At 39.0% G+C, this 18982-nt stretch overlaps 1 protein-coding gene across 4 annotated transcripts in view; it reads right to left on the bottom strand.

Moving 5' to 3' along the window:
- Positions 1-4804: 4804 nt before the first annotated feature.
- Positions 4805-18982, bottom strand: part of SLC9C2 (solute carrier family 9 member C2 (putative)) — a 97008-nt gene continuing 82830 nt past the window's right edge. For 3 of the 4 annotated variants that reach the window (XM_021930419.2, XM_009194432.4, XM_021930422.2), the window contains 5 exons: positions 13911-14042; positions 11191-11376; positions 9558-9642; positions 7559-7614; positions 4805-5633 (listed from right to left, as the gene is read on the bottom strand). In XM_021930419.2, the coding sequence (XP_021786111.1) occupies positions 5598-5633; positions 7559-7614; positions 9558-9642; positions 11191-11376; positions 13911-14042 (495 nt within the window). In that variant the 3' untranslated portion in view covers positions 4805-5597. Of the gene's footprint in view, positions 5634-7558; positions 7633-9557; positions 9643-11190; positions 11377-13910; positions 14043-18982 lie in introns of all 4 variants that reach the window. The other variant, XM_021930423.2, reaches the window with a different exon arrangement.

Raw genomic sequence — 18982 nt, 5'->3', positions numbered from 1 at the left:
TTTCCGGCCAGTTAGATTTCTGGCTTCTCTCTCTCTGTGCAAACGGTTAAATGAATGATAAAAAACAAATGAAACAAACACAGTGTTTATCTCCTCTGTAAAGTTTCAATTAATGTGAAAAAGAATTCTAAGGCTAGTCTTAAGCTGATGTATTTTGTAGTATAAATTTGCTTTTCTGTGTCGAGGGGTACCTTCAGGATAAAACATGGACCTAGAACACCTGTAAGCCTGCTTTTCAAGACCCAGCAGGCTGGTCAGTAGCAAACTGGACTGCAGTTCCCTAAAACAAACAAACAAAAAACTGGATAAAGTCTCCACCTTGTTTTATGTCCTTGGGGGCCTGACTTTTTAACTATGTGGCAGTACTTTCTTTTGGTCTCCGCCTTCAGGGAACAGGAATTTTAGGGTTCATGTCACAGTTAGCTTTAAAAACCATATTAAATAGTTAAAAGTCTTCGCAAGCTCAAAATTAACTATTCTAAATTCCTGGGAAAGGAAACGGAGGCCGCCCTGTGCTGTAGCTCAGTAACAAAGGTTTTTGCACTTTCACAGTGGTGATCCAGGTCCATTTCCCCACCCAGGAAGTAAGTTGTTTCTGGTTTAATATCTGCACGACCTTGTCTATTCTGTTCTCCTCCAGGGACTGTCTTAAATTTTCCTTTCTCTAACCACCTGGGAGGTTACCTTTGGTAAAGTTCAAAAGCTAGAAATATTGGCTGTTTGGCATAAGAAATTCTAAAAGGACTTTTGAGTGCTATGGTTAAAATCAGTTTAATTAAAAGCAGATATTCAAGCTCTAACAGCCTGGACTCCTTGGGAAAAGAGGCACCAGAGACCAGTTGCCAGGCCCTGTTCTTCCAAGGGCTCCACCCTAAAGCCAGTAATCCAATTAAGAAACTTAAAACTTGGCAAATGAAAAATTTTACAACTACTGTAGTAATCTTCTGTCTTTCTGTGTAGCTATATATGTGTTGTGTGTAATGTTTATATAAAAGAACCCTAATTAATTGGCTTAAACATAAATAAACACTTAAATATTTTGAAAGCAAAATAAAAACTGTAATGCCTTTTAGTTCATGTAACTTTAGTAATTTTGGGGAAATAAAAACAGTTTTAAAATGATTGATAAAAACATTTAGTCTAAATCATGCAGATCAGATATTAAGTTTGCTAAATGCTTTAAGGTCATAAACAGCTTCTTTGACTTTTAAAAATTGTTCAATTTACCTACTTTAAAGCCATTAGATTCTAGATATGGCTTGGGGACATGTGAAATTAGCCATGTCCCCTACCTATACAAAGAAGATTATTTAAAAAGAGATTTTATATAAAAAAGGATCTCGTGTGATAAATTCTTGCCCTAAAGTTAAATGACTGGTTGTTTAAAAGGAAGAATATTTAGGGCAAATCAGAAAGTCCAAGAATGTCTTAGATAGTCTGTGTAAATTGTGAAAGATTTGTGAAAGGGAATTTATGCAAGAAACATTGTACAATTCAAAGGTTGTTAGGCCTCCTAAATGCTTCGTAAAATGCCACTATGACTCCTACTGTACAACTTGCCTGCTTTACTGCTAGATAAGGCATGGGAACATGTGGAGTTAGCCACACCCCTAGCTATGCTGGAGAGTCAGCCCTTATCTGCACTTCTGCCTGGTGTGTCCTAGGCTAGGCTCCACACCTAGCATACAATTCAAATTGCTTACTAACCAGGGCTTTCACCAAAAGTAAAAGTCACTAAAAGTTAACATTTAAACATGTAATTGAGACTATTGAAGAAACACTTTTACCTGTAAGGTGTGCAAGGAAAGTAAAATGTATTTTTGGTAAAAGATGACAAAAAGGCATGAGAATGTAGATTTTTTTTTTGCCTAAAGGGTTAAAGAATTGTTTTAAGTAAGACAGAATAAAGCTAAAGGTTTAAATAGTTGTAAAAGGTTTGTAAAAAAAATAATTATAAAAGAGAGTCTGTGTGTGGACATTGGCTGAATTAAAGGGATATTATTCAGTTTTTCTATAAATTAAACATTGGAATAAAAGCACAACAGGCTTTTCTTAGAGCAAAACCGTGCTTATGATCTGCTCTTTAACAAAAACTTGTAAAGGGTTATAAAAGGCTTATGAGAATCTTACCTTATGGTCAAACTAAGATTGGATGGATTTATTTATAAGGTTTTATTAAGAATTGGGTTTGACATAAATAATGCACTAATGCAACAGTGACATTTGGTTTATTCGGTACAAAAGTCATAAAGGAAGTATTGTCAAATATAAAATGGTGTTTGGTTTTCTTTGGGCTGTATTTTCGTAACTGTGTTATTGGTATATATTCCAAAATTATGGGAAACTCCTATAACTCTGATATGACTTAGTGTACATTATCAGTAACAATTATAATTGTTACACAAAATCACTGTATGCCACAGAGGTAACAAATTTCCTTGTCAATTGTTTCTTTGACTGTGGCTGCCCTAAAACATTTTGTAAGCCACAGACAATTGTTAACTTGTTTTAATCCTCTTCAGAAGGTGGTTTATAATCAATTATAGAACTCTAACAGGTGTTCTTAAATGCAGGTTTTTCTAATAACTTTGGAGATTGTAACATTAGAATAGAGAAAACACCTTTTAGAACTCTCATGAAGAGCTGGACTGTTCATGAATATAAAATAGAACAGGTCTTAACTAAATTAACTGAACCAATGGAAGACTGAAGTAATCCTTTTAACTTTGCTTAAAATGTTGCTGATCCTTTGTTTTGTTTTTCAGAGTCAAGGAAACTTTTCTTTTGAGCTTTTCTATTTATAGCTTTTAGCAATTGAGTAAAATATACTACTGTGAACAAAATTTGGAGTGTATTTGTTTCTCTCTACCTGATTTCTCCAGAATTTGGAAACTAGTTGTGAGTATTCTAATTTATGGCAATATAGTTATTTGCATAAGTACAATCAGAATCTGTTTTCTTTTGTAAAAGGGCACAATTGGAGAAACTGGTTATTTTACCAAGGCTTTTATTGGAACGGTGTGTTTTCCTTTAAGGAATTAAAATTAACGTGTAGAGCCAGTAAAAGCCCTTTGGGGAACTGGCCTCATACCTTGCCTACACAGTCCCTGTACAGGGTTTCTGACTTGTGGTAAGTAAATGTCACTTTCTATCAAGTCCAGTAGAAGTAGAAGTAAGTTATCTTGGGACTGCAAGAGGAAAGAAACTTACCCAATTCATAGGTATTAGAGGGTACAAACCCATGGCTGGACTCAGCTTTTAAAAAGTCTTATCTGAGATTCCTTATAAAACAGAGTTCTATCAAAGCCAATTTAAAAACCTATGTGAAAAATAATTATTCTTGCTGCACTTTATACAAATAATCAGGCCAAGTATAATAAAGTAAATCAGTCTCACCATGATTTGTCTTTAGTAAAAATGGATAACTGGAGAGAGAAATATTATGTTTCAAGAACTATGGGACACTTGTTATTAAATTCTAGTCTCATTAGTTGTTTCTGTTTCTGCAATTTAGGCTAACCCTGCTTACTCCTGTGAACCAACCAGTAATCTCTGACTGTTGCTCAGAAAAAAACAAGAGAATGGGTAATATAAAAGTCTGGATCAGTATTCTAATTCTGGGCACATTACAACCAACTAACCCTATACCAGCTTAGCTCTAAAAGTTGCCCAGTTCATGAAAAGCCTTCTAATTTAGTTTACTTAGAATATAACTTTACTTATTTTGCCTTACTCTTGTGGAATATATTACTGTTATATTCTTTGTGTAGGAAAACAGAACAAGCCTACTAAATGTTTCTTTCTTTTTTTTTTTCTTTTTTTTGAAATGGATTCTCGCTCTGTCACCCAGGTTGGAGTGCAGTGGTGTGATTTCAGCCCACTGCAACCCCTACCTCCCGGGTTCAAGTGATTCTCCTGCCTCTACCTCCTGAGTAGCTGGGACTACAGGAGCACGCCACCATGCCTGACTAATTTTTGTTTTATTAGTAGAGATGGGGTTTCACTATGTTGACCAGGCTGGTCTCAAACTCCTGACCTCATGATCCACCCACCTTGGCCTCCCAAAGCGTTGGGATTACAGGCATGAGCCACCATGCCCGGCCCTAAATATTTTCTTAAATTAAACACTTATTAATCTTCCAGATATCACCTTTTGTCAAAATTCAAGAATTATGAATGAACCTTACCATACTGATGCTTTCTTACTAAACTCCTCTCCACCCTGAATGCAAGAGATCCTCATAGTTAGGCAAGAATATCATCACCCCATTCAACCTGAAAAAGCTACAGAAGATGGATCTTCATCCCTCTGCAACCCTCAGGATTAAGGTTTCCCCCTCCTTTTATAAAAGGGAGGGGGAAATGTCAGAGACATGTGAACCAGAGCAACTCCATCTTAAATAAGAGCTGGGTAAAATGAGACTGAAGGTTACTGGGCTGCATTCCCAGACGGATAAAGCAATCTAAGTCAGAGGATGAGATATGAGGTCAGCACAAAATACAGGTCATAAAGACCTTGCTGATAAAAACAGGTTGCAGTAAAGGAGCCAGCCAAAACCCACCAAAACCAAAATGGCGACAAGAGTGACCTCTGGTTGTCCTCACTGCTACACTCCCACCAGCACCATGACAGTTTACAAATGCCATGGCAACATCAGGAGGTTACCGTCTATGGTCTAAAAAGGAGAGGCATGAATAATCCACCCCTTGTTTAGCATATCATCAAGAAATAACCATAAAAATAGGCAACCAGCAGCATTCGGGGCTGCTCTGTCTATAGAGTAGCCATTCTTTTATTCCTTCACTTTCTTAATAAACTTGCTTTCACTTTGCACTGTGGACTCGCCCTGAATTCTTTCTTGCATGAGATCCAAGAACCCTTCTCTTGGGGTCTGGATCTGACTCCCTTCCTGTAACACCACTATTATGGTTTTCTTCTAACGTATTATGTATTCCTTTCAGTCTTGTTGAGATGAAAAGGAATAATGGGTTCTAATAATAAACAGTCAACCATAAAACTCAACTTTATTTGATTTTTAAAAATAAAATGAAAGGTGACATCAAACAGTACTATGCAATATGAGAATATTAATTTCTCCTAAATTTTACTGAAAGCAAAAGTTACTTACTGAAAGTTACTAAGATTGTGGAATATAATTCAGTTTTTCAATATTTACCAAATTGGGAAGGGGAGAACAGCTACACTCTGGAAAATATTAGGGAGGCACTAATTATAACAATTTCACAAATGAAAATTACAGATTCTATGCTTTAGATAGTAACATATCGGTTATACAATACTTTTTATAATGCACTATGTTAAAATTTGCTCTTAGCTGGAAACAGGGTTTCATTTGATAAGACATATATTTCAGTGTATTTTATATTATCCCGAAGAATTTTTTAACATTTCAAATATAATGCAACTACTTAAAATTAAGAATTTTTACAGCAGTCCATCCATTGCTTATAAAATAAATGCAGCAGTAACCTGTTTCAGTAGCTTCTAAGTAAACTCCTTGGAGATAATCCTTTAGTATTTGAGTGAGGAAAGTAGCTTGGTCTTTAACCTGACTCCACACATCATATTTGTATCATTAATACCCTTTTCTAAAATGGTATTCAGTTTTCAACTATAAAAGAAAGTCAAAAGTTAAATATTAGCCTATAAACATTTCAGGAAAAACTTCTTAACTGTTAAATGGAACCAGAAAACTTATGTAAGCATTTCTATTTTATTATCTGAAACATTCCTCCTAAAAGATCTTCATGTGAAGAATTTTGAATGATGCATATAATTAGTTACATGTGCATCTCTACGCTGTCATCTTGTGAAGAGATACTACATTAATTCAATGAGAGTAGTCTATCAAAGGTGTGTTTAAGAAGAAGAGAAATGTTACAGAAGTTGAATTCCAATTAACTTTATGACTGATTGCAGGGCCACTGGAAACTCTTCTTGTAAATCAGAATGGGAATCTTCTTAAGTAATGGGGGCTGGGCAAGATAGTAACAAATGAGGAACTCAATTATTTGACTCTTAATTCCCCTTTGTGAAATAGGGTCCCTTTAAGAGAGAGGAGAGGAAGGCCCTGGGAGGGATGCCTAAAAAGAACAAGGTTACCTGGTTTAAAGGAACTATTGACCATAAATTTGGTCAATGCAACTTTTCTTTCCCCAACAAATACACGCAAACCACCTTGATTATCATAAATAACAGTGGCAGGACCAACATTGCTATTAGAAGGGTCTTTGGGCTGGGGATGAAGTGGGCCAAGGGACTTCTCTTGCTGTTTATGGCCGGGCGTGGTGGCTCACGCCTGTAATCCCAACACTTTGGGAGGCCAAGGTGGGCAGATCATGAGGTCAGGAGGTCGAGACCATCCTGGCTAACATCGTGAAACCCTGTCACCACTAAAAATCAAAAAAGGTAGCTGAGCATGGTGGCATGTGCCTGTAGTCCCAGCTACTCCAGAGGCTGTGGCAGGAGATTTGCTTGAACCCAGGAAGTAGACGTTGCAGTGAGTCAAGATTGTGCACTGTACTCCAGCCTGGGTGACAGAGTGAAACTCCGTCTCAAAAAAAAAAAAGCTGTTTATTTGGGATGACTTGGCACCTGGCTGGGAAAAGACTAAAGGCCCTTGAAGCCTGTGCTTAGCACCATCACTACTATCTGGCCCACTTCAGCATTTGCCTAGCATCCTATTACCCTGTCAGAGTCATCTGCTCTTCCACTCCACCCAGCAGTCTGCTCTGGCCCAAACAGGAGGCCTAATAGAGACCTCTAGAGTCATGAGTCTTGCAGGCTGCCTCACCACCACCAGACTTGTCTCTATTCTGTCCTGGTCCCATATGAAAGGCCCATGTTCCTTTTCAACTCTAGGCATGACTTCCAGCCTTCTCAGACTTCTCTAAATTGGTCCTGGTCACTGAAGAAAGAAGGAAAACATGTGGGGGCAAAAATCTACATGACTCTCCATAACAAAATGTTTTGAAGTCTCTTGTTTTATCTTAAAAATTCATGCAAATTTGTCATCCTACTCGATAATAAGTTTTTTAATATAAAATGTTTTAAATAACCCGCTAGTTAAATGAGTGAACCTTTTTCTTTAAAAGATGCTCAAGTAAAATTGGTACTCTAGGAAGATGTCTATGATCAGCCTGTGACCCCACAAATTGCAAGCATAGCAATCTATACATCCAGGAATCCACACTCCAAAGGCAGAAGCATGGAGATTTAGACTCTGGTGTCTACATGTGTGCATGATGTATGTCCCTCCTCACCACAAATTCCATAGATCCCTATTCTTTGACCTAAATATCAGTGAGGGGGGAAAAATGGGGTGGGGCAAAATTACGTCTTTCAAAAATACTCTGTAATTTTAATTTTTAAGTAATTCAGATGGGCTTTATTCCAATTTGTCCCAATTAATGAGTTGTAGCTAGGAGTGTCTTTTCTCACCACCTACATTTTGCTATTTTACCTCAATTTGTTTTAGCTGTATAGTTCTATATTTGCAGTAAGAAAAAAATATAATCAAAGTGTCAAGTTTATTACCTCATCTCTTGTCTTCCAGTCATATTCTCTCCCTGTTGTTCGAAGACCAGTGTCGACTGAGGTTAACCAAATCCGATCATTGAACAGAAAAAGTAAATTAGGAATTTAAGAGTAAAGGCAACCAGAAAATATTTTGAAATATCTATTTGCTTTCTCCCTATAAGTCTCCCTTTTCCCTTCCCCCTCTCAAATGTCCCTGTTTTTTCTTCCCTCAGAGGTTTGTGGTAGGCTCCCTAAAGTCCAATACAAGGGCTGACAAACTCATATGGGAATAGGCAGATCACGTAAACAGTTGAAGTGGGCTGGGTAAAGGCAAGAGGGAGCCGTGTGGACTGTGGCAAGCTGCAGAGCGTCTGCTCCCTCTATAGACGCCAACTGATACTCAGCCCTATCTGTTGCCACATACAGGAATGAGGGCTGAGTGCTGGCTGACCTTATTTTTTCATGAAAACTTCAAAATCTGCATTTTTAAAATGCAAAACATTTGTTTCTATTTGGCAACTAATTTTAAAATTTTAAAAGAAAACAAGTGACTCTTAAACAAATTAAGAGTCAAAGATCCAGTCCATGTGCCTACCATTTGTGACTTTTGTCTCAAACCCATGAGGAATACAAAGTGATGTGTTTCCCTCTATCTAAAAATGATTACAGAGGAACTCATGAAGAAAAGGGGCCTGTGAGCACAAGAACACTAGGGACCTGTGCCCTGCTCCCTGACAGTGCTTAAGATCTCTGACTCAATAGCACTTCTTAGGGTGACCCAAGGGGGCTGATGCTAGGCCCTGAGTTCCCAGCCTTGCCATAGACTCCTGTGCCCCAAGAGTGATTTGGAAGCAGCAGAGCAGCAGACTTTCAGAGACTGTGTGGGCTGGGGAAATGGTCATCTCAGTGCTAGCCCACTTGGACAGGTGACCCAATAGCAGAGGAGGCTCCCTAAATCACAGTGCTATGTATGACCCTAGAAGAGGGGGTGGAGGGTGAGCCACAGGAACCTCTGAGGTTCAAATTGCTGCCAAGGGAAAAGTATAATTACTTATTGAATATCTGTCTCTCCTCCCTGTGAAGGCAAATACCTCATCTGGCTCACTCACCGATTGGCTCTTGGCACAGTACCCAGCACACAGTGGGGCTGAATTTTATAAAAAGTATGCAATTGAGAAATAGTGAGATATAAGATACTGAGAAAACCTCACTCTTCGTACACAATTTGAAATCATGTAAATCCCTCCCCCAAAGCAACGATTCATTAAGAATTGCATAATAGATAAACCGATGGATCACATGAATTGTAAACACTGGGATGGTGCAGGTTAGAGTTGCAAACCCAGAATGTGTCCTCAAGCTGGGACAGCTGGGAGAATGTTGTCATTGGGCTTGGGAGGGCAGGGATGCTGAGCAGAAGATGAAAGATCCTGAGTGTGCTTTTTCTAGCAAGCTCCTCCTATCAAGTCTTCTCTGTATAATGCTTAGCATCATGATGCATGCAGTTGGATGCTAATAAACGTAACTATAACTACTCAGTGACTATCAAAGCATACTCAAAGCAAGTCATTTGACTTGTAGCTGTGACCATGGTTTGGAATACTCACTGAGCATGGGTAAGGTTCCCTCTTCCCTTCAGTTGCTGGGAGCAAACCAGCTCTCCATACCTGGGCTCCTGTGAGAGAGTCTGTTCCCTCCCCATTCCTGCACTGCCAGCACCATGTGGTTCCAGCCTACCAGGGCAGCAACAGAGTGCACCGCAGAAGCTGCTCTCCCCTGACTAGTGTATGGAGGGAGGGACACGGCAGAGGAAGGAGCCACCTGGATTTTAGGGTCTGGAAGTCTCTCATATGTGACCTCCCAGAGCAATGTGGCAGCCAGGGTGGGCCCGAGGATGGGGACTAATGATAAACTCACATAGTGCCCTCTCAAATCACTTTCTTAGAGTTAAAGGAATTTTACATGTATTGAAGTTCCTTCTCAATAGTTTTCCTACCACTAAAGGTCTATCCCTTACCCATGACATTGGTGTTACTATTCCTTTGGGTAAGCTCTGATGCTTGGACTATTAGCAGCTTGCTTAAATCAGAAGTTCCCTGAACCTAGAGGAGAAAAGTCAAAATTAGTCAAAAGAGCATTCTTTGATCTCTAACCTGGCTTCTTTCTAACCTTTCCAAAAAGTATAAAAAATAAGCCAAAGCGTAGAGCTGGGTCTTCAATCTTGGCTCTGTATTCTAAATTTCAAATCCTCTTTGATGTTGAGAAGTCTTAGACCAACAAATTCTCCTTGCATATTTAGACACCAGAGAGGAAATTTCTACACCTTACTTGTAACTAGACTGGAAATTCCCAGTTTGGAAAGCAGGGAATCCCCAGCATCCAGTAAGCTACTTTTACTCCTACACTGAAGCTCAAGGGCTCAAGGCTCAGCATTCCCAGGATGGCAAGACTGTCTTCCTTTCTTAGACCATTTGTCCTATGTGCCATAAAATCTGCCTCCCAGAATGCCAGCAGCAAACAAGGAATCATCGTAACTATCATTTTTAGATTACCACACATTATCTCATTTAATCGTCACAATAACCCGATAAGATGGCTGCTGACCTTATCCCTATCTATCTTACTAAGAAGGAAATTGAGGGTCAGAAAGGTTAAGCAGCTTACCTAAGCTCAAGTACAAGTAGGCACAGGGGTCAAGTTTTAAGTCTAAGTGTGCCTGACTCCAAACCCGGGTCTCTTAAGACACTAAGCTGCAGTACTACTCCTATTGCCCGCTTGCCTCTTACCTCCATCCTTTGTTTCAAAACTAAACAAGATTTTAATTTTCTATTAAAAACATTTAAATTACCTTCATCATCTGAATTGATGAAAGGTATAAAGTAAGAATGTTTTGAAAGGAAAAAATTCACTTTTTAGGTTTACCAACTTTTCCAGGACAAATTTTCCTAATGAATTTTCACAGTCTGAACTGGCAGAAAAGGTCTCTCCCATAGGGGAGAAACGTACTCCCAGATTTAAAGAGATGTCGTCTCTTCCCATGGCCTCTTGGTCCTCCCCATTCCTCTGTCCAGTGGCAGGCAGCTTGGACCATTAGGGAGTTTGCTTCTACCCTTCCCATGCCCTGTTATGTCCTAGGTGGTCACACTTCCTTTGTCATTACAGAGGTATGGAATGCTGAGACCCAGGGCCCAGGATCTACTATCAAGTGCCCACAGCCCCTAATGTGGCAACAAAGTGATGTGGCCCCTGCTCTACTCCTTTCTTGTCAACTGGTGCAGATACTTCCAGAGCTATGCAGATACTTCCAGAGCTATGCTAGAACATAGCATCATTGCCTTGGTGTAAACCAGGGAAAACTTACTGCATCTCATCCTTTCTCTGGCACAGCCACATGCCAGAGCAAAGGGCGTGCATGGCAAGCAAACAGCAGGCAGATTCCAGCTCCCTGTCGCTTGGGCACACCCTTGTGTGGGGCACCTGTACTACAGTACACAGAAGCCCTTGGTACATTTTTACTGTTTGCAAAAGGCAAGTAAGAACTACAGGGTCATTCCAGGTTAAATTTCTTTTTAAGGTGGCCAGTTGAGTTTTAAAGTCACTTTTGAAGCACTGTGAAAAGCAAGAGACTCTTTAGAAACAATACTTCTTACCTGCTCACAGGTTGTAGGTATAATGCAAGGTGCAAAATATGGTTCCTCTGTCTTAGTATCAATTACACTGCCATACACAATGATAACAAATTTCATGGTCATATTATCAATACTCATTTCATTATAGCTTGATAAAGTTTCCACATATGCTTGATTGAACATCACACACTTCTGAAACTTTAAGTCCTACGATAAAATTGCATTTTTAAAAATAAGTCATACAAACTGACAGATGGTATCAAGAAGAAAACAGATTCACTGATCGATCTGAATTATTTGAGGATGTCAGAAGGTACACGGCCCCTGGCACCAACAGACAGGATTTATTTAGCATTCAGAATGGCCTCTGACAAATTTCTAAATTCCAAGTGTTTGTGCTGTTAATGGGACCTGGATACTATTGCCCAGCCCTAATTTGTGAGCTGTCAGCCACAGCAGGGTACTCGGCTATGACTCAGGAGATTTCTATTTGCACAAAGACCCAGAGTCTTAAAAGATTCAGAGGGTCACCTAGCAGTAAGCTTACATTCCATTTGACAGGTGAATAGGAATAACACAAAGCCAAAAGAAAGCAAGCTAGAGTCTGAGCTATACTTCAAGGCTCAGAGTCATAGACTTTAGAACTGGGAGGGAGCTATTATGGGTTGAATTGGGCACACACACACACACACACCCCACCTCCCACCCAATTCTTATGCTGAAGTCCTAACTCCCAGTGTCCTGGAATGTGACTTTATGGAAATGGGTCACTGCAGATGCAATTAGTTAAGATGAAGTCATACTGGAAGAAGATGGGCCTCTAATTTGAATAATTAGTGTCCTTATAAAAAAGGGAAATTTGGACACAGACTTGCACACAGGGAGAACGCCACGTGAATATGAAGGCAGCTATTTATAAGCCAAGGAGGGAGGCCTGGCCCAGATTCTCCCTCACAGCCCCTCAGTAGGAGCCAACCCTCCCAACACCTTGATTTCTAATTTCTAGCCTCCAGAACTGTGAAACAATGCATTTCTGTTTTTTTTTACGCCACCCAGTTTGTGGTACTTTGTTACAGCAGTGCTTGCAAACTAACCCAGGAACTTAGAGATCAGCCCAACAGTAGGAATCTCCTGCACAGGACCCTGACAGGGCTGTCAGCTCAGTCTAAACATCTCCACCCCCAAGCAGGGCACGGCTACAAGAGCCAGTCCTTGAATCTCAGTCATTGACAGGCGAATCATACATTTATTTGCTGAGGGCACCAGCACAACTAGGACACCAAAAACATTTAAAAATTAGCAAATTTATCTAGCATTTCACAACCAGAAAATCTAAAAACAATCAGCTGTTTTAGTTTGATTTCAAAATGCATATACATTTTGAGTTCTGTGATTTAGAGGGAAAAAAATCTTAATTGGCTAGTTCTTTAATGGGAAAAAAACAAAAAAAAAAAAGAAAGAAAGAAACTATTAAATAGAGATTCTCTGTTTAAAAATAGACATTTTTTAATGTTTTGTATCTGTACTTTCTCATTTATATAATGAATATGTGTTGCTTGTGAATTAAAAAAAAATGTAAAGGACATTCACCTTATTATTGAGTCAAGTCTGAGTCCATAGTTTCTATCCATTCGTCCTAATTCTCACCCCTGGAGTTTCATACTAGACTCTAAATTTGTCCCACTCCTCATGAAGAGGCAAGGTAAAAGGAAAAGAGAAGAATTCCAATCCCCGTATCCCTCTGCTAAAATTTTTCTGAAAGTTATTATTGCAATATAGTAAAAGAAACCTTACTGGCGTGTATGACACACTCATTTTTTAACCCAATGTTTATTTATATCCAGTCGCTCAGTTCAGTGAATATTACTGAACTTCAGATCTTTCCCAGTTCACTTCCCCAGTTCCGACTCACTAGCTAGTAAGGGTTCCAACAGTTACTAAATAGGATACAAATGTGAGATTGTAAATTGTGCTTGTCCAGAGACAAACTTGAACCACTACTGTTTGGAGGGGAAGTCCATGAGAGAGGCTCAGTCACCTCCACAAAGATTTTGAAAAGGCAGGAGATTTATAGATTTATATTAACATTGGCAGAATAGGCAATAATAAATACAGACGGAGCGTTTGTTAATACATTCTGATTAACACTATGCTTGGTTCAGGGGGGATCTACCTATTTTGAATTTGCTAAATCTACCTTTTTTTTGAAATGATTGCAAGTAGCTTGGGAAAATTAGCTGTGACAAAAGGATTGACAACCTGTAGGAACTCAGGATAAGAGAGCAGTTAAAATTCTAGCAATCTCATTTTAGAAAATCAGACACAGGGCCAGGCACGGTGGCTCACGCCTATAATCCCAGCACTTTGGGAGGCCGAGGTGAGCAGATCACTTGAGGTCAGGAGTTCAAGACCAGCCTGGACAACATGGTGAAACCCTGTCTCTACTAATAATAATAAAAAAAATGAGCCAGGGCTAGTGGCAGGCGCCTATAATCCCAGCTACTTGGGAGGCTGAGGCAGGAGAATTGCTTGAACCTGGGAGACAGAGGTTGCAGTAAGCTGAGATTGCACCATTGCACTCCAGTGTGGGCAACAGAGTGAGACTCTGTCTCAAACACACACACACACACGCGCGCACACAAATTTCCTTTCTATTTTTGTCTCAAAAATATGAAACGCATTCTGTAAAAAATACAATGCATAAAAATTCAATTTATTAATATTTTAATCATGTAACTTACCTCGTCAATAAGACTTGATTCAAAATACTGGTAGGCAGTACTGAGAGCAAGCTTTAGCCATATTTTATATTCCAGAGATGGCCAGAAGGCATCAAAGCCTTCATATAAATCCTCCAGGGAGATAAAGCAGGCCTGAAACAAAAAGACCGCAGGCCATAGCAGCTTGATTTGGAACTAAATTACAAGACCATCAAAAAACAAGATGCCTGCGGATTTAACCTTCAGAAAAACTATCAATTCTAGCATAATTATGACACTCTTGTCATTTAGAAGCATTTGTATTGTGAAAATGGTTGTTTGCTAAGTATAAGATGATAAAATGTATGGTGCGATTAAAGCTATATACTTTAATAAGAGACCAGAAAAATGTATATCAGTCAATAGATACAATGAAGGATATGGCTCATGAGCCCAAAGCCCAGGATTCAGGAACTAAGCCATATGAACTTATCTATTTTTATTGTCATGGTAGATAAAGTGAGCTCATTCACGGTATTTGTTTCCAGAGGCAAATAGTTTACCTGAATAAAAAAAATACACTTTCAGATTCAAGTTACACGAACTTCAGTGAATTCAATTCAGCCTTATGACTAAACTCATGCCTCTTCCAAAAATAAAATGACATGAAATAGCTAAAACAACATTTCCTTCCACTCCACACACCCCTAAGACTCTGGATCCTGCTCTGTTGCATCAGATCGTCTCCAAAGATTGAGAATTCTTTGACTCATTTCTTTTTTTTTTTTTTTAATTATTTTATTTTACTTTAAGTTCCGGGATACAAGTACAGAATGTGTCAGTTTGTTACATAGGTCTACGTGTGCCATGGTGCTTTGCTGCACCTATCAACATATCATCTAGGTTTTAAGCCCCACATGTATTAGCTGTTTAACCAAATGCTCTCATTCCTCTCACCCCCTCAATCCCCAAATGGCCCTGGTGTGTGATGTTCCCCTCCCTGTGTCCATGTGTTCTCATTGTTCAACTCCCACTTATGAGTGAGAACATGCAGTTTTTGGTTTTCTGTTCTGTGTTAGTTTGCTGAGGATGATGGCTTCCAGTTTCATCTATGTACCTGCAAAGGACATGTTCTCATTCCTTTTTATGGCTGCATAGTATTCCATGGTGTGTATGTACCACATTTTTTGATGGGCATTTAAGTTGGTTCCATGTCTTTGCTATTGTGAATAGTGCCACAATAAACATACATGTGCATGTGTCTTTATAGTAGAATGATTTATATTCCTTTGGGTAGAATTCGGCTGTGAGTCTATCCGGGCCTGGGCTTTTTATGGTTGGGCATATACCCAGTAATGGGATTGCTGGGTCAAACGGTATTTCTGGTTCTAGGTCCTTGAGGAATCACCACACTGTCTTCCACAATGGTTGAACTAATTTGCATTCCCACCAACAGTGTGAAAGCGTTCTTAGTTCTCCACAGCCTCACGAGCATCTGTTGTTTCCTGGCTTTTTTTTTCCTTTCTTTTCTTTTTCTTTTTTCTTCTTTTTTTTTTTTGAGACGGAGTCTCACTCTGTCATCAAGTTAGAGTGCAGTGGTGCATCTCGGCTTACTGCAACCTCCACCTCTTGGGTTCAAGCAATTATCCTGCCTCAGCCTCCTGAGTAGCTGTGACTATAGGTGTGCCACCATGCCCAGCTAATTTTTGTATTTTTAGTAGAGATGGCATTTCACCATGTTGGCCAGGATGGTCTCAATCTCTTGAACTCATGATTCGTCTGCCTCGGCCTTCCGAAGGGCTGGGATCACAGGTGTGAGCCACCACGCCTGGCCCATTTCCTAACTTTTAATAATTGCCATTCTGATTGGCGTGAGATGGTATCTCATTGCGGTTTTGATTTGCATTTTTGTAATCAGTGATGTCGAGCTTTTTTTCATATGTTTGTTGGCCACGTAAATGACTTCTCTTGAAAGATGTCTGTTCATATCCTTTGCCCACTTTTTGATGGGATTTTTTCTTGTAAATTTGTTTAAGTTCCTTGTAGATTCCAGATATTAGACCTTTGTCAGTTGGGTAGATTGCAATATTTTTCTCCCATTCTGTAGGTTGCCTGTTCATGTTGTGCAGAAGCTCTTTAATTAGATCCCATTTGTCAATTTGGGCTTTTGTTGCAATGGCCTTTGGCATTTTTGTCATGAAGTCTTTGCCCATGCCTATGTCCTGGGTGGTATTGCTTAGGGTTTCTTCTAGGGTTTTTACGGTTTTGGGTTTTACATGTAAGTCATCTTGAGTTAATTTTTGTAAAAGGTATAAGGAAGAGGTCCAGTTTTGGTTTTCTGCATATGGCTCGCCAGTTTTCCCAGCACCATTTACTGAATAGGAGATCCTTTCCCCATTGCTTGTTTTTATCAGGTTTGTCGAAGATCAGATGGTTGTATATGTGTACGGTTATTTCTGAGGCCTCTGTTCTGTTCCATTGGTCCACATGTCTGTTTTGGTACCAGTACGATGATATTTTGGTTACTGTAGCCTTATAGTATAGTTTGAAGCCAAGTAGCGTGATGCTTCCAGCTTTGTTCTTTTTGCTTAGGATTGTCTTGGCTATGTGGGCTCTTTTTTGGTTCCATACAAAATTTAAAATAGTTTTTTTCTAATTCTGTGAAGAATGTCAATGGTAGTTTGATGGAAATAGCATTGAATCTATAAATAACTTTGGGCAGTATGGCCATTTTCATGCTATTGATTCTTCCTATCCACGAGCATGGAATGTTTTTCCATTTGTTTGTGTCCCCTCTTATTTCCTTGAGGAGTGACTTGTAGTTCTCCTTGAAAAGGTCCTTCACATCCCTTGTTAGTTATATTCCTAGGTATTTTATTCCCTTTGTAGCAATTATGAATCGGAGTTCATTCATGATTTGGCTCTCTGTTTGTCTGTTGTTGGTGCATAGCAATGCTTGTGATTTTTGCACATTGATTTTGTATCCTGAGACCTTGCTGAAATTGCTTATCAGCTTAAGGAGTTTGGGGACTGAGACAATGGGGTTTTCTAAATATAGAATCATGTCACCTGCAAACAGAGACAATTTGATTTCCTCTCTTCCCATTTGCATATCTTTATTATTTATCTTGCCTGGTTGCCCAGCCAGAACTTCTAATACTATGTTGAATAGGAGTGGTGAGAGAGGGCATCCTTGTCTTGTGCCAGTTTTCAAAGGAAATGCTTCCAGCTCTTGCCATTCAGTATGATATTGGCTGTGGGTTTGTCATAAATAGCTCTTATTATTTTGAGATATATTCCATCAATACCTACCTTATTGAGAGTTTTTAACATGAAGGGATGTTGAATTTTATTGAAGGCCTTTTCTGCATCTATTGAGATGATCATGTGGTTTTGTCATTGGTTCTGTTTATGTGATGGATTATGTTTATTGATTTGCATATGTTGAACCAGTCTTGCATCCCAGGGATGAAGCTGACTTGATCGTGGTGGATAAACTTTTTGATGTGTTGCTGGATTTGGTTTGCCAGTATTTTATTGAGGATTTTTACATTGATGTTCATCAGAGATATTGGCCTGAAGTTTTCTTTTTGTTGTTGTTGCACCTCTGCCAGGTTTTGGTATCAGGATGATGCTGGCCTCATAAAATGAGTTAGGGAGGTGTCCCACCTTTTCAATTTTTTGGAGTAGTTTCAGAAGGAATGGTACCAGCTCCTCTTTGTATCTCTGGTAGAATTTGGCTGTGAGTCTCTCTGGTCCTGGGCTTTTTTGGGTTGGCAGGCTATTAATTACTGCTTCAACTTCAGAACTCATTATTGGTCTATTCAGGGATTTTAATTCTTCCTAGTTTAGTCTTGGGAGGGTGTATGTGTCCAGGAATTTATCCTTTTCTTTTAGATTTTCTAGTTTATTTACATAGAGGTGTTGATTCTCTGATGGTAGTTTGTACTTCTGTAGGGTCAGTGGTGATATCTCCTTTATCATTTTTTATTATGTCTTTTTTATTTCTCTCTCTTTTCTTCTTTATTAATCTAGCTAGCAGTCTATCTACTTTGTTAATTTTTTCCAAAAAATCAGCTCCTGGATTCACTGATTTTTTTAAAGGGTTTTTTGTGTCTCTATCTCCTTCATTTCTGCTCTGATGTTAATTATTTGTTGTCTTCTGCTAGCTTTTGGACTTGTTTGCTCTTGCTTCTCTAGCTCTTTTAATTGTGATGGTAGGGTGTTGATTTGAGATCTTTCTAGCTTTCTGATATGGGCATTTAGTGCTTATAAATTTACCTCTTAACACTGCTTTAGCTGTGTCCCAGAGATTCCATTATGTTGTCTCTTTGTTCTCATTGGTTTCAAAGAACTTCTTGATTTCTGCCTCAATTTCATTATTTACCCAGGAGTCATTCAGGAGCAGATTGTTCAATTTCCATGTACTTCAGTTTCCATGGTTTTTGAGAGAGTTTCTTAATTCTGAGTTCTAATTTGATTGCACTGTGGTCGAGAGAGAGTTTGTTATGGTTTCGGTTCTTTTGCATTTGCCGAGGAGTGTTTTGCTTCCAATTATGTGGTTGATTTTAAAATAAGTGCTGTGCGGTACTGAGAATAATGTATATTCTATTGATTTGGGGTGGAGAGTTCTGTAAATGTCTATTAGTTCCACTTGATCCAGAGCTGAGTTCAGGTCCTGAATATCCTTGTTAATTTTCTGTCTTATTGATCTGTCTAATAGTGACATTGGGGTGTTAAAGTCTCCCACTATTATTGTGTGGAAGTCCAAGTCTCTTTGTAAGTCTCTAAGAATTTATTTTATGAATCTGGGTGCTCCTGTATTGGGTGCATATATATTTAGGATAGTTAGCTCTTCTTGTTGAATTGATCCCTTTACCATTATGTAATGCCCTTATTTGTCTTTTTTGATCTTTGTTGGTTTAAAGCCTGTTTTGTCAGATACTAATATTGCAACACCTGCTTTTTTTGTTTTGTTTTCCATTTGCTTGGTAATTTTTCCTCCATCCCTTTGTTGTGAGCCTATGTAGGTCTTTGCATGTGAGATGAGTCTCCTAAATGCACCACACCAATGAGTCCTGACTCTTTATCCAATTTGCCAGTCTGTGTCTTTT

Source organism: Papio anubis, chromosome 1 (assembly GCF_008728515.1).
Source record: "Papio anubis isolate 15944 chromosome 1, Panubis1.0, whole genome shotgun sequence".
Lineage (NCBI taxonomy): Eukaryota > Metazoa > Chordata > Mammalia > Primates > Cercopithecidae > Papio > Papio anubis.
This window is presented reverse-complemented; position numbering and strand designations above follow the sequence as displayed.